Here is a 14,471-nt window from a genome sequence, read left to right as displayed (position 1 = left end):
TGTTCACAGTTGCTCTCATGTGACTCGATTCCAGCAGCATCTACCTACACGAGTAATTCTTAACGCAATATTTTAAAATGAACTATTGCAATTAGCTTTCAGTGAAAGCTTTTTGTCCGTAGGGTTTAGCGGGGGGTGGAATGTACAATGAAATATGAACATGCAGCAGCTTTCAAGGAAAGTGGTGTTAAGTTACAGCTGGTGTGCATTTTCTCCATATTCGATCAAGCTATTTTTAAAAAATCAATGGCAGTTCCTCTAAGCTGGGATCTACCGCAGGTCATCTTTCAACAGAATGAGATGCTCTGATTCAGCAAAGCACTTGTGAAGGTTCTGAACCTCTCAGAGATGCTCTGATTCTCCTGGAATTTAAGCATCTGCTTTAAGATAAGCCCAGGCTTATGAGCTTTTCCTTAACACTGCTGCTTTCCTTCAGTATGAGGACCACTTTGAAGCATAACATCAAAATACAGTCGCCTAATTGGCAGTTATTATAGGAACCGGAAATAAAAGTATTAAAATCTATTTAGATGCTGCTCTTCCAGGAAAATACTACTTTTTTTTTTTTTTTGCTAATGCAGAAATCTGGGTTTTGATATCTGAGTTGAAGGCTCATTTGAGTTGAAGCTTGGATAGGTAAGAATGACTGTTTTTCTCTTTTGTGCACAGAAAGTTGGATGCGATAGGGTCATAGGTTCCACAAAGCAGGAAGATAAGTGTGGTGTTTGTGGAGGAGATAATTCCCACTGCAAGGTGGTGAAAGGAACATTTTCAAGAGTACCAAAGAAACAAGGTCAGTGCATTCAGTGTGTTTTGTCCTGGGGAATTCAGGGTATTTTTTTTTGATCTCTTCTGATGTCTTCATTTTCATGAAAAGTATCAGAGCAATCACAAATAATTAAGACATCTCTAGAGCTTAAAAGTGTGAAAGTAAGATTTTTGTCCAGTAATCAAGTATGTCTGCTGAAATCAGGGCCTGCCTGCACATGGAGGAGAGCTCGCAGTGGTCCCTGGTGGAGAGCTAGGCACTGATTTGTGTGGCTGAGGTTGCTGAGCTGCTCAGTGCGAGTCACTGGAATTTTGTTGTCTCTCAGTGTCAGACCCGAGTTTGCATGGTCTCTACGGGGGTCTGCAGTATGGCACTCGAAGCACTTAGTAATGAGCCATTTTAGTCTGAAACGAAGTCAGTTTGTGGATGACATTTAAGCTGTTTTTCTTTTGACTCAGAGCCCTTTGTCCCTGTTGCTTTCCATCACCTGGCACAGAGACATGGTTGAGAATGATGCTGGATTAGGTTCAGCTTGCTTTCATATACTCTGGTTTTAGAAAATAAAGTCTATTTAAAAACCTAAGACAGACTCTTCCTGTTTGTGGCATACTAACCAGTTACTATCTTTTTAAATACTGCAATAAAGGGCACGTTAAGATGTTTGAAATTCCTGTTGGTGCAAGACACTTACTTATACAGGAAACAGATGCCACCAGCCATAATCTCGGTAAGTATGTAACAAGTAGGAAAAAAATTCAGTCAGAATATTTTTTTCTGCTGTTCATTTTTGTCTCTGGAGCCTCACAGTGTGTTTGTGCATTTGTTTATCCGTTATCCTCCCACACCGCATACCTCCTTTAAGTGGGTTAAATTAGGGAACTTGTTCGGCAATTTGATTTCCCTGTGCCGTATTCCTTGGTGTCATAGTAAGGCTATCCCAGGATTGGCATGTGCATGTGTGAAAGCTGCTGGAAGAGGTGCTGAATTACATTACGAGGTGCAGCGACGTTTGCGTTATCTTCCCGTGCGTCTCTCACAATGTGCTTCCCATACTCAGTCCTCTCCCAGCGACATCCAGAGAGCGGTGGGAGCATTGACGCCGTTTCAGGTTCTGCCCCGTTGCTAATAATACTGAGGCGAGGCTGTCCAATCAATCACACACAGCTTAGGAAGTAATTGAAATCTGCTCCTCGTAATGCCAGGTAATCAATGAGAAGCGGTATCTAGTAGGCTGTTGGTAATTGGGAGTAGATTCACAGCAAATGGCCCACTAATTCTATCGTGAGTCATTCAAACGTCTCATCAGCGAACGCTTCCCTGTTGCTGTTCGGTGCAGCCTTCCCGTATCGATCAGGAGAGGGATGGCTCTCAGATTCAGCCAAGGCTCGTTTTTGGAGTGGGGTAAGCAACACGCAAGGGAAATGTGCAGCCACCTCTCCCTCAAGGTGAGTGCTGAGGGCAGTAGGGTGCTCAGTGAGCACCTGGAGAGGGAAGGGAGTTAAAACCTGGTGATAAATAATAACCTGTCCCCGCCTCTTCTCGTTTTGAGGGCAAGTTTCCACCTCAGGAGAAAACTGTGTCGCAGTACAAAGGTGGCTGAACTCTCCCCTAGTAAAGGATGGGACGTCAATGACAGCTGACCCCGTGAATCATGCAGTGTGCAGAATGGCACGGCTCTGCAAAGCAGCAGCCGTTTAAGTAGGGCTGTGGCAGGATTTCCCCGAGCAGAAGAACGAATATGATTTGCAGCCCCCCTCTCTCTCCCATGCGGGGACCTGACTGGCCTGGCCCCGTAGCCCCTCTCTCGCAGGAGCAGTAAGGGTCCCCCGAGCAGATTGCATCGGGATTGGCCAGTGGACTCAGCAGTTGTTAGCTGGGAGCTGACGGAGAGACGCACACGGTCACATAATGCAGCCGCGCTGGCCTCATTTCTGTGGCAAGGCAGGCTATGCAAAAGAAGGAAAAAAAAAAAAAGAACAATTGATGTCTGTGGAGCCAAGCAAGAAAGTGCTGGCGGTTCAGTGAAACACCTGAAAGAGTCTTTCCAACCCCATGAGGGAACAGAGGGTAAAGGCACGCCGCTGGGTTTGGCCTTTCCTGCCTTCTGCGACTGGGACAGGGAAGCGAACCTCTTGTGTTCACGTTTCTTATGTTGTTTCTAGCAATTAAAAATCGTGAAACGGGAAAATTCATTTTAAGTGAAGACAACTACGTGCCAGACTCTAAAGTATTTATTGACATGGGTGTGGAGTGGGAATATCGGAATGACGACGATAGAGAAACCGTGCAGACCATGGGGCCTTTGCGTAATGGCATAGTTATTCTGGTAAGTCAAATGAAAACCATCTTCTGTGGAACAGAGCATCAGGGTTACAGAGTCATCATGCGCTGTAATGTATTTTAGATTCCTCTTGTGAATTACAAGAAGACATCTACTTCAAGTATAGGACAATCGAACATGTATTTTAATTCCTTTCTCCTAATTCATTGCTGTGTACAAGAATTGTTATAACTCAGGGTTATGAGTTGAGCAGCCAACTTTCCTGATCGTTTTCTGCGGATGGTGTAGCATATGGTCACTGTGTAAAGACTCTGCAACCTACTTATCCCAGCTGAGATGTGAACATTAGTAAAAAAAAAAAAAAAAAAAAAAAAAGGTCAAAATGGTTCATATCAGATAGATTTAATAACTCCTGTTGCCTTCCATGTTTTGGAAATCCTGTTTCCTGCAAAGTCACATACCAGATCCTTTTGCTTCCAGGCTCATGCTGTTAAGGGCACAGCCAGTTACACAGTTCAAAAATCCTTCCAACTATATTAATTTTTCATTGCTAACAGCAAATGATAGAGTAGAACAAGGAGGGCTAGAATGATTCCGAATCCCTCCGCAAGCAGCTTTAATCTATTGATCTACAACGGCTGAAAATCAAAGGAGGAATAAAAATTATGTTTTCAAAGGACCAATATCTTATAATTTATGACACTGAGTTATGTTTTCTTGCATGTGTCTTACTGCAGCATGATCACAAAAACTCTTTCTGAATAGTTTATTTTTATATCTTGATTAAGTAACAAGTTTCATAGAATTCCCAGGATTATCACAAGAATATTTGTGTTTTACCAGAGATAAAAGACATTCTCTTCACCTCTTCCAGTTAATCTGTACATTTGAATTTGCTTTCTTTCAGTGGAACTACCCATTATCATTTTAGTATAACATTTCCTTCCTTTATGATGGGATATGGAAAAAATTTAGTATTGTGAAGTCAGTCCAATGCTGGCAAGAAAAATCAGTCTAAATCAACAACAGTCTTTCTTAATATTGAGTTTAGAAACTGTGTCACAAGGCTAGAGATACTTTTTCAGCAGGGAAAAAAAAATGTTTTGAGTGCAACTAAAAGATTTAAATCCCTCCGGGGATGTTTTTTTAATCTGAGCCGTGATGATTGCTATTTCACGTCATCTCACATAACTTCTGATATCAGTCTTTCAAATCTTTTTTTCCCTATGTCTGTTTTGCTTTCTAGGTGATTCCTCACGGTGGTGCCAAGATATCTTTGACTTACAAGTACATGATCCATGAAGATTCTTTGAATGTAGATAACAATAATGTTTTGGAAGAGGACTCGGTATCGTATGAATGGGCTCTGAAAAAATGGTCCCAGTGTTCAAAACCTTGTGGAGGAGGTAAAAACAGAAGAGCAATGCATTTAAAATTGATTAAGGGAAAACTGAAAAAGTGAGCATCATGTGCCACAGGACATTAGTGAGACCAGGAGTGTAGGAGGGTTTTATTTAAGTTAAAAAAAAAAAGATAAGTAAATAACATATGGAGTTAAAATTCTGACTAAAATGGCTCTTGGGACAGATCTGGTATGACTCATTTCCGATTTATGTTTATGAAACTGAAAACTTGTACAAATGTGCAAGATTTGGACAAGGGCCTCTGAAATACAAGAAAGTCCGCATCAAGGCACAGCTGGGGCAGGTCCTTACTAAATCTTTTGCAACCTGTGATATGGACCTTGCTATGTGAAGGCCCCTGTTTTAGGGGCCACCTGTACACCCTGATGCACCTTGCTGCTGTTCACCAGAGTGACAGGCAGGCTTTCGCCCCCTTGATGTGGCTGTGCAGATTTACAGAACATTTTCGAAATCTTAGCGGTTGCTGTTTTTTTGCTTATGGCCTGTAGTGAACAGTTCTGGGTGGTGAATCGACGTTAAGTGTCCGTTCAGTGCAATTTACAGGTCTTTTTGTAGCGTGTTCACCTGCAGTTCCGGCTGTGACCTTCAACAGTGCATGCGCAGTTTGAAACCTGAGCCCTATGTAAGACCTCTCTGGCCTGAAAATAAGAGGAGTTTCTTTCTGCAGGCTATCAATTCACAAAATACGGCTGCCGGAGGAAGGCAGACCACAAGATGGTTCATCGGAGTTACTGCGAGTTGATTCAAAAGCCGAAGCCCATTCGCAGGGTGTGCAACCTTCAGGAGTGCTCCCAGCCCATGTAAGCATTACTGCCACCGGCTTTGCTCTCGGGCAGCTGCGATCAGCGTTACCCAGCTAGCGCTGGTCAGCTGAAAGAAGGTGACTTAAGCTTAAACTCTGCTTTTCCGCCTTGATACATGGCCGCTGCCTGAACTTAGGGCTCTTAAGTACCTCTGTACGTCATTAGAAACCCAGTAACGTGTGGATGTGTTGCTACTAGTTACATGCTGCTTGTAGAAATACTATTCCAGGGTCTGCTGGTTCCTATTACTTCTGACATAAGTTGGAATTGAAAAGAAGTGCTTTCTGGATCCAAGCATTTGTGTTCAGCCCATCTTGAGGTAGTAAAAAATAGACATAAATTCAATTTATACCGGTCGATTTTGCCCAGTGTCAATTAACCACGTAAGAACAAATGTGCAGAGTGCTGCATAAGAAGACCAATGTCATACATACATCCTTTCAAATCCAAACTGTCCTAGAGTTCATGGCATATCTTTGGAGATGTAAACACAGGAAAAATTATTTGGCCGGTTTGATTCCTGTGGCTGTCCTCGTACAGCGTGCTAAGCCTATGGTACCTACATCTTTGTTATACGTAGTCAATTGTTGCAGACATTTTTATTCACATTTTACGGCTACTTCTTTGCCTGGCGGCGGATTAACCCCGTCATACGCAGGATACGCCTGTTCCCCCTGTTGCTGCTGCAAGAAGAAAGGAATAGGTTGAGCTCAGCTTTTATCTATGGAGACCAAGCAAATAAGTAGAAAATACCACACAGTATTTCCTAACCTCCTTTCAAAAAAGATTTGAAGGAGAGAAATGTCAAGAAACTGTGCCCCATAAACTTGGCCTGGGTCAGGGTTTAACATTTATTTATTGGCACTGAAGTAATGACTTAATGATCATATCTCTGACTCTCTGGAAAGGACTGTTTTCTGCTTTCAGCTACAAACGTAAATGGACCCAGGGGCCACAAAGACTCAGTAGGATCCTAAATTGCGCTTGGATTCCTGAATTTTCAGTTTTCTCTGTTTCCACCGAATGATATCTGAGCATTGTTCAGATCCCTTGTTCATAGGATAGACAATTATTTTAGGGATTTCATGAAGCTTTGAAACACCCAGAACAACACTAACGTGCTGCTTCTTCACAGTTAATGGAAAAAACACCTTTTGTCTCAGAGATTGCCTTAGAAACCGTGGCTTCGGGCTCCACAGCTCTCGCCTTCCTCTGCGGCTGTGTAATTTCAATAGGTTACAAAGACACAGTTGTATGAAATTGCCACTCTTCTTGCTTAACTTGCATTTTCTTGTGCCTGTGCTATTTCTTGAATGTGTCTAGGAACTGGATTTCTATGAGTACTTTAGGAGAATCACTACGAACTCAGGATATTTCTTCAGACTATATATTTTTTTGTTTAAATTTAGCCCATGAATCCTGTTTACATTAAACAATACTTTTTTCTTGCAGGTCTCTGCACTCTGTAAATATTTATAGACTGCTATATATCTCCACTTACATGATTATAGCCAAGTTTTCAGTGTCTTCATAAATTTCCTCTTGTCCTTGCCTGTCCTTGCAGCTTGAGGTAGTTTTGATGATCAGGAAAAGTTTTCACCTATGTCACATTGCAAACCGTAGGTAACATTTTCCCGGGTCCAAATTGATTAAGAATTCAGATTTTCAGTGCAACTTTGCCTCCCACAAAACCAAGCCTTGATGATGCTGGGGACCGTCATTCACCTGAGCTCAGCCCAGACAGCCCCAGCAGCGTAGCTGGGTGTTTGCTGGTGCTTCAGCCAGATGCTGCCTCGCATGGCCGGGGATCCAGGCCATGGATTACATACATAATATTAAAGTTGAAGAAATATTCTACCGGATGCTGTTATGGGGAAAAAACCCTGTCAAGTTGGATCTGGTGTCATAACATGATATTTTAAAACGGTAACTCAGTCCCTCAGCTAAAATATTAGTTCTGCAAGGCTGAAATTTCATATTGTGCATATTCAAAGCACTGACTGCTTGGGGTGTTTTTAATGCTTCCTTCTTCTTCCTTTGCAAAGATCTACAACACCGTTCTATATTAGGAATTAATCGTTTTTAAGTCTGTGTTTGGAAACATGCATTTTGAGTGACAGAAAGAAAGGCAAAAATAATGTGACGTTAAATGTTATGCAAGTGTACAGCAACGCACATTCCTTTCAGCTCAAACAAATAGAATTAATGGGTCTTCAAACTTAGTGAAGGAGACCATTTATAATTCGTCTGAGGAAATGTAGGCTTCCTCTCTGTAAAAAAAAAAAAAAAAAAAAAGCAAAATTTCTTCTTCTATGACATTTTTTTTCAAGTACTTTACAGCCCAAACTGCCATGACATTAAATAAAAGATGATGAATTTCAATTAGTTAATGGATCTGATACCGTTTTCTGTTAAATAGCTTTGGCTGCAGTATAAAAATTATGAATTAATCCTAGTTATAGTGGTCAGATGTGCTAGCAGGACATCTAAGAACCACGTAGCATTGTCCTTCTCGAGTGGAAGGTACTGTTTGGGTTTGTGTATGTAACAACTTAGGAGAACAAATCTTTAGAGATATTAATTGAAAAACGAGTCAGTATAAAGTTCTGGGTCTTATTGTTGGTTTCCAGTGATGTGGTTAATTAGTCTCCCTAGAACTGCTTAGTTGTTTTCATTTCTTCTTCTTTTCTGAGATCAGAACCAATATCGCCACCCTACTAAATTTTGTGCTTAAGAGTTACAGTTCAATGGACTGTTCGAAGTCATCTAATTCAGGGGAGAGGGAATTTTACTTAACAAATTGACTTAACTCAGCACATACTCTCTTTTCTCTAACCCAGCTGGGTTACAGGAGAATGGGAGCCTTGCAGCAAAACTTGCGGGAAAACAGGATACCAGGTGCGATCTGTCCGATGTATCCAGCCCCTGCACGATAACACAAATCGGTCTGTTCACACCAAGTACTGCAACAACGATCGTCCAGAAGGCCGGAGGCCTTGCAACCGGGAGCTTTGTCCAGCACAGTGGAGATTAGGACCCTGGTCACAGGTCAGTCACCTTCTGGAGGCTTTGAGCAAATAATTTCTTGTGAAGCAGGGAAGAAGATCTTGGAGTGTTCGTTCTGTGCTGTCCATTCAAATGCGTTGGCTTGATAAACTGATTCCTAAACAGAGGCTGTTGGGTTTCCGCTGGTACTTATTTCACAAAAAGTAAATTAGACAGAGAGGTGATGGTAGTGAAACACCCGATAAAGCCAGTGTGCAGTGATGCTGAATGATCCAGATCCCACAAGCCAGCTCTGTCCAAATACATTTATCAGCTGCAGGAAAGCTGACCTCTACCTGCTCTTTATCCTGTTCAAAGCCTTTTAGCTGTTGGCATATGCTGAGAGAAAGGCAATTAATTCTTTTGTCACTATTTTATTTTCTTTCAATTAAAGAAGTCTTCAGATACTGTGAATAAGAGCACCTAATAAAGTTGGGCACCAGTGCCCATGGAAATAAAAGATGTGAGCGTCTTCGACTTAAAAGCCCTCAGCAGATGTAGCTGTTGAGTCTCATAAGGTGCTGACCATAAACCAGAGGAGTTTTTCACTTAGTTTCCTAAGGAAACGCAGGACACCTAGTCACGGAGCAACTTCTCTTCTGCCTATTTTGTTTACTGTTTCTGTGGGCACGACAGGATTCAGTGGTTCGAGCTGTGTCAGGAGCTGGGCATTTTAAGCTTTTCCTCCCTGGCTCTTGGGCTAACTCACTATGTGAGCAAGAAATGTAATGCCACTATGCACAGACTTTTTCTAGCTGAAATATTTACCAGAGCAATAGGAAGCTCCATATATTTGTATTTGCAACGCTTTCCAGTCATTTAATGGCAAGAAATGTGAGTAGGATACTGCAACGTTAAATTATTCTTATAATTTTGATATATGGGATCTTTCCAGTTCATCTCAGCGTTTCTCCATGAAATTGTTTAAAAAACAGTGGCTGTATTTGTAGATACAACATTTCATTTTAGAACTGTGCCATGCAAATAAGAGTAATCAATTTTCATCCTCACTGGATTTAAGAGATATCATAAGCAATGCAGTCCCACGTGCACAGTGGGAATAGATGCTTCACATTTACAGTTTTTATATGGTAAGAGCATAAACTTTTTTTAGGAGTGTTTCACAAATCCTTGTATACTGCTTCAACCATTGGTGCTCCCTCCTAACCGGATACTGTAGGTCCTGGGGTGGTTGAAATAATATAATATGTAAGCTCAAAAGAAATGCAGTTGTTTCTCAACCATTATTTGCAAAAGGTGATTCAGGGTGTAACCAGTGCATATCCTTTCCAGTGCTCTGTCAGCTGTGGCAATGGCACGCAGGATCGCCAGGTTCTGTGCCAGACCAGGGACAACGTTGCTGGCTTTTGTAGAGAAGATAAACCAGAGAACGTAAGGATTTGCAGACTACCTCCGTGTCCCAGTAAGCACTCAATTATTCCAACCTATATTACTCACTTTGAAAATATTATATTGATTGCTTTTACGTGAAAGCCTTCATTGAACTTATGTTCATGCAGGAAGCTTGCCTGGGTTGCCAGTTCAGCGTGGGCTAGGTTTCAAGCAGACTTTCCAAATGAAGTGCTGTTGTGTGGCCACTGGGCTTCCTGGTCACTCGCGATGGGAAGCACCACTTGCCACAGGCTGCCGACAGCATCCCTTGGAGGGAGACACTGCCTGAGTCCAGCCCTGCACCTCTGACAAATGTCAGGCTTGCCAAGAGGAGGGTGGGTTGTGGCTGGGCAAGGGCATTGTGGGCCAAGAGACCTCTTTGCTTCATCCACCACCAGTGACATTCGCAGGCTTCTCCTCTGTTCTGTCAAGCACGAGTTATCTTCGGGGGTTACTTAACTCCGTGCCTTAGGCTATAATAAATTTATTCCTACTTAACCCAGGACATCAATGCCTTTGTCCTTCTTAGCCTTTCTACTGTTTGCAAATGATGCTCATGAGATCATTTTACTCACTCCTGTTATTAAGTAATTTGTGTTCTCCATTTATTCCTGATAAATGGCTTTTGTTTCCTAATTAATTAGAACCAAGCTGTCAATTATGGTCTCCCATATAAAGGTTAGTAAAGAAAAACAGTGCAACGTAGCCTGGAGGCTTCTCAGGACATATTTAACGTCGCTTGTGGGAAGTACTGCCGGAAAACTGGCCTTCATGCTGTCTTCAGTGTTGGCTGTCAAGCACAGGACAAAAGTTGTAGCAAACTGCTACAACCCAAACCCTACACAGCCAAGTTATAATCCTTCCCAGGGCTCCTTTACCATCTAAGGCCGCTCATTCTGTTAGTTTATCCACGTCTAACAGGTAAACTACTTAATGCTAATGTATATTGTGTTATATCTTTTTTTCTCCTCTATTCAAGGAAACGTTTCTGATCCTTCAAAGAAAACCTACATGATACAGTGGCTGTCGAGACCTGATCCAGACTACCCCATCCAGAAAATATCTTCAAGTAAAAGACCCATTTATAACTCTGCCTTTGCCCTTAAATGCATGCCACATCGAATGTGGACTTTGCCTTTTGCTCTTCTCCTCTCTCTATGCGGAAAATTCCCTTGACTTTGCCAAGTTTAAATCTTGGGCTGAATCTTTTTTTCACACCAGCCTTAGTGCTCGGTGTCTTTCTTCTCTGGAGCTTGTGTAGCACTGGTGGTGGAGGTCTTGAAGTGTTGGATGTGTGAAGCTGGATCTCCACAGTATGTTGCAGTCCTCTGAAAGGGAGCTGGGATCAGTTTGCTTGTTGCTTGGTGATGGTGAAAAAAGGCTCTTACTGGTTCATGATGTCCAGTTTGATAGCAAAACTGAGAACTTATTGTGAATGTGATCACATCACAATAATGACACCTTGTAGTGCTGAAGTTCTCCTTTATCTAAAGGCCCTAAATCTCATTAACTCTCTAGTTTCAGTTTCCTTACAGGGTAGTCTGTTGAATGAGGGAATTTATTCATTCCATTTCCTTTGCAGTGCCATCGCTTTACTCACCCTTGCTGCTCATTTTTTATTCCTGAACTTAACGTTTGTGTTTGCAACCTGTGGAGGGCTCGCAGATACTAGGAGCTCAGTTCCTGTTGGTACTTTAAGCGCTGCTACTATGCTGTCCGCTCTCGGCAAACTCCTGTTGGTGTTTTGAAATATTTTTCCTTGTGAAAAGCTGCAGTCGTTTTTCACTTCACACAATTTTTGCCAGTTTTGCATACTTTTCCTATAGAAACGAAAGCAAAGCAGAACAGACATGTCCATGCTGACAGTTGTGTGGTGGTGCTTTTGTTAACTTGGTTGAGGCAATATGACATTTTCATTGACTACGATGTCTCCAGCTGCTCAGCAAGAGCTATTTATCCTCATTACATCTTTGGTCTTTTTTCACCATGTGCATGTGTGACTTGACTGGTATGGTTGTGTGTGTGTGTGTGTGTGTGTGTGTGTGTGTGTGTGTGTGTGCATGTGTGTGCTCTATTGATGTGTCAAGTGGCAAACATAACAGTGTGAACAACTACAGAATTACCTCAATTTTTATTGCTTTTTTGCTTAGAAGAAAAATTTTAGAAAAATGCCTTAATGTTGAAATGTAAATGGCATTAATTTACCAGATCCAGCTTTAAACAGTACACTGGTACCTTGAGTTAATCTTCATATGGAGTGTTTTTACTTGAATGATAGCTGTTAGAAGGCAGTAAATTTAATCCAAGGTTAATTTGCACAGTGCATATCCGTATCTCCATAAAGATGAGATGGTTACCTGACTTACTGAACTTTAACTGGCATTGTTGCTTCACCTTACGTGTTTGTGTTGAAGATTTGGAGTTCACAAATCATACAACTGTTTGTGACGTTCAGTAATAGTAGAAGCATATCAGTTTTTAAACAGCAGTCTTGGAGCAAATTACAACCTTATTGCATTGATCGTATTCTTTAGAAAGGTGGCATTTTTGAATCTTTGGATCTTCAACAGTGTAGCACTTCAAACTTGTCATTATCATGTGATCACATATTTAAATTTTGCTGTTAATATGATAATTTCCTGAAACATGTTAACAATTTACATGACAAGATGAAAAAGCAAAGACACGTATCTGGCACTGAATACTGTTATGTAAAATAATCGGTGTTTAACTGTATAAATATATTCATGACTGTTAACTTTAAATAGACAAATGTTTAGTGATGTTTCAAGAGATGGGTGGCTATAGAGAATGGTGCAATAAGGTATCTGGGCATTGTGCACTATGTCTATATGCACTTTGGTTTATCAGGGATATTTTATTAGTGTTTTGTATGTATTTAACATAATATTAAAGATGTGCCAATTCAGTTTGCTTTTCAATATTTTTTTATGAGACTAATGTGTACCAAAGTGACTGTGAAACTGATTTATTTTTTTCTTACTGATGTTTTGAAGATATACTTCCAATCTGTCATGCATACTGCAAGTAAAAATAAATAAAAGTTCAGCAAATCTGGATATTTTGGTTTGGATAGAGGATAAAAATTTCATTCTGACATTCATAAGTTGCAAAGTTGAAGATTTATTTATATAACTTATCAGATGTCACTAAACATATTACATAATGCAGTTGGATTCTCATATATTTTTAGGCTTGATTTTACATATTTTTGATAGAAAAAAGGCATTTTTCTAAAGGTGCTTTTAGCTATTCTTACATAGCCCAGAGCAGATCTGCCTTGCTGAAACTACATTTAAATATGATACCTCTTGGCTCTAATTTTGCAAGCCATTTAGAAAAGCTTGCATTAAAGCACTGGAACACAAGGCAAAATGTTCAAAGAGGCCACTACATGGTGTATAAAGCATATATTCAGCTGTATAGGGACGTGTAGTCCTTTTGCATAGAGCTGTGCATGCAGATACTTACAGTTTCCAGTTCTTAATGGCTGGTCTGAAAACTTGTCCCAAAGCCAGTTACTATTCCGAGGTTCTGAGGAAGTAGTTGGGTTTTTTTTTTTTTCTGGCAGCATCTCACTTTAGCATTTAAAAACGATGAAAATGACACATTTGAAACCAAGAACCAGAGTCTTGCTTTTCTGCAACAACTGCATGAGGCATGAATAGAATGCAAGAAAAGGATTTTTCAACTCCATCGGTCAACGCTAGAATTTTAAAGCAGCAGCGATAACTTAGTTTATTTTAGACTGATATGTTTGCCAATTAAACACCTATAACGCTGTAATGCCCTATTTTGTTAACTGAGGATGAGTGAAGAGGTGACACCTACGCTTTCCAAGGTCACTTAATATTTCTGAATGTGCTCTGGTTCTCTGCTTTGCTGCGAGGTTGCTGGCTGTAAGTCAGCGCTCCCAGCAGAATGGCGAAACATGCGCTACTTGGGCAGGTATGCTCTGCAAAAAGGCGAGGAACTGGAGTTACGCATCTTTTACCGTTCGAGTAGGTGGAGATTTAGTAAGGGCAACAGGAGGGCGGAAGTGATTATTTTGTGTCGCTAATTATGCCAAGCGTTGGTCAGCCTTCTGCCTTTCTCCTCAGTGCTGCCGTCTCCTCTCCAGCCCTCTGACCCCTCCTGCTTGCAGCGGAGGCTGCGTGTTGGGCTTTTGCCTTACTGCAGTTCCTGGCAGTTCCCAGCTCCATCACTTCTGTTTTGCGGAACAGAAGCTATAGAGCCTGCACGTAGGCTGGAGGACAGGTAGCTTTCCCCCCAAGGGGACTACTAACCCTTTAGCATCCATCCGCCACCTATTCATGTGGTTCTCTCTGCCTGCTCTGAGCAGAAATCATAAGCGCTTGAGTAATCTCTGATTCAGCTTCATTTAATGTTTCTCAGCAAATAAAACAATATAGCCAGTTCCTTTTAATACCTTTCCCTACGTTTTACCATATGCAGTTCAGCAAGCTCAGGCTCTGGCATAATACCTGTATTGTCATGCATTAAGAACAGATTGTCCCAACAGCAACTGACAGCTTCACGCCTATGGATTATCATTCGTTCCCTTTTATTACAGTTTTTCACTCAGTGACACAAAAATCAGGACTTTGCACTGAGTCTGCCAGTCGTTACTGGACTGCCTTGGCCCTGTCCCACTTGAGTTTGTCGTACCACCTCCCTTCGAGGAGGGGCAGAAAAGCTTTATGCTAAATAGACCACTTTTCTCACAAGCGAGAGGC

The 14,471-nt window shown here is 41.4% G+C and overlaps 1 protein-coding gene across 1 annotated transcript in view; it reads left to right on the top strand.

The window, feature by feature from the left end:
• ADAMTS2 (ADAM metallopeptidase with thrombospondin type 1 motif 2) overlaps nt 1-14,471 on the top strand; it is a 190,419-nt gene that overhangs the window by 169,808 nt on the left and 6,140 nt on the right. Inside the window, exons 14-21 of the mRNA XM_068959888.1 lie at nt 670-793; nt 1,416-1,496; nt 2,932-3,095; nt 4,297-4,456; nt 5,142-5,274; nt 8,118-8,325; nt 9,616-9,745; nt 10,694-10,783. Coding sequence (XP_068815989.1) covers nt 670-793; nt 1,416-1,496; nt 2,932-3,095; nt 4,297-4,456; nt 5,142-5,274; nt 8,118-8,325; nt 9,616-9,745; nt 10,694-10,783 — 1,090 coding nt within the window. The remainder of the gene's footprint in view (nt 1-669; nt 794-1,415; nt 1,497-2,931; nt 3,096-4,296; nt 4,457-5,141; nt 5,275-8,117; nt 8,326-9,615; nt 9,746-10,693; nt 10,784-14,471) is intronic.

Source organism: Struthio camelus, chromosome 13 (assembly GCF_040807025.1).
Source record: "Struthio camelus isolate bStrCam1 chromosome 13, bStrCam1.hap1, whole genome shotgun sequence".
NCBI classification, from domain to species: domain Eukaryota; kingdom Metazoa; phylum Chordata; class Aves; order Struthioniformes; family Struthionidae; genus Struthio; species Struthio camelus.
This window is presented reverse-complemented; position numbering and strand designations above follow the sequence as displayed.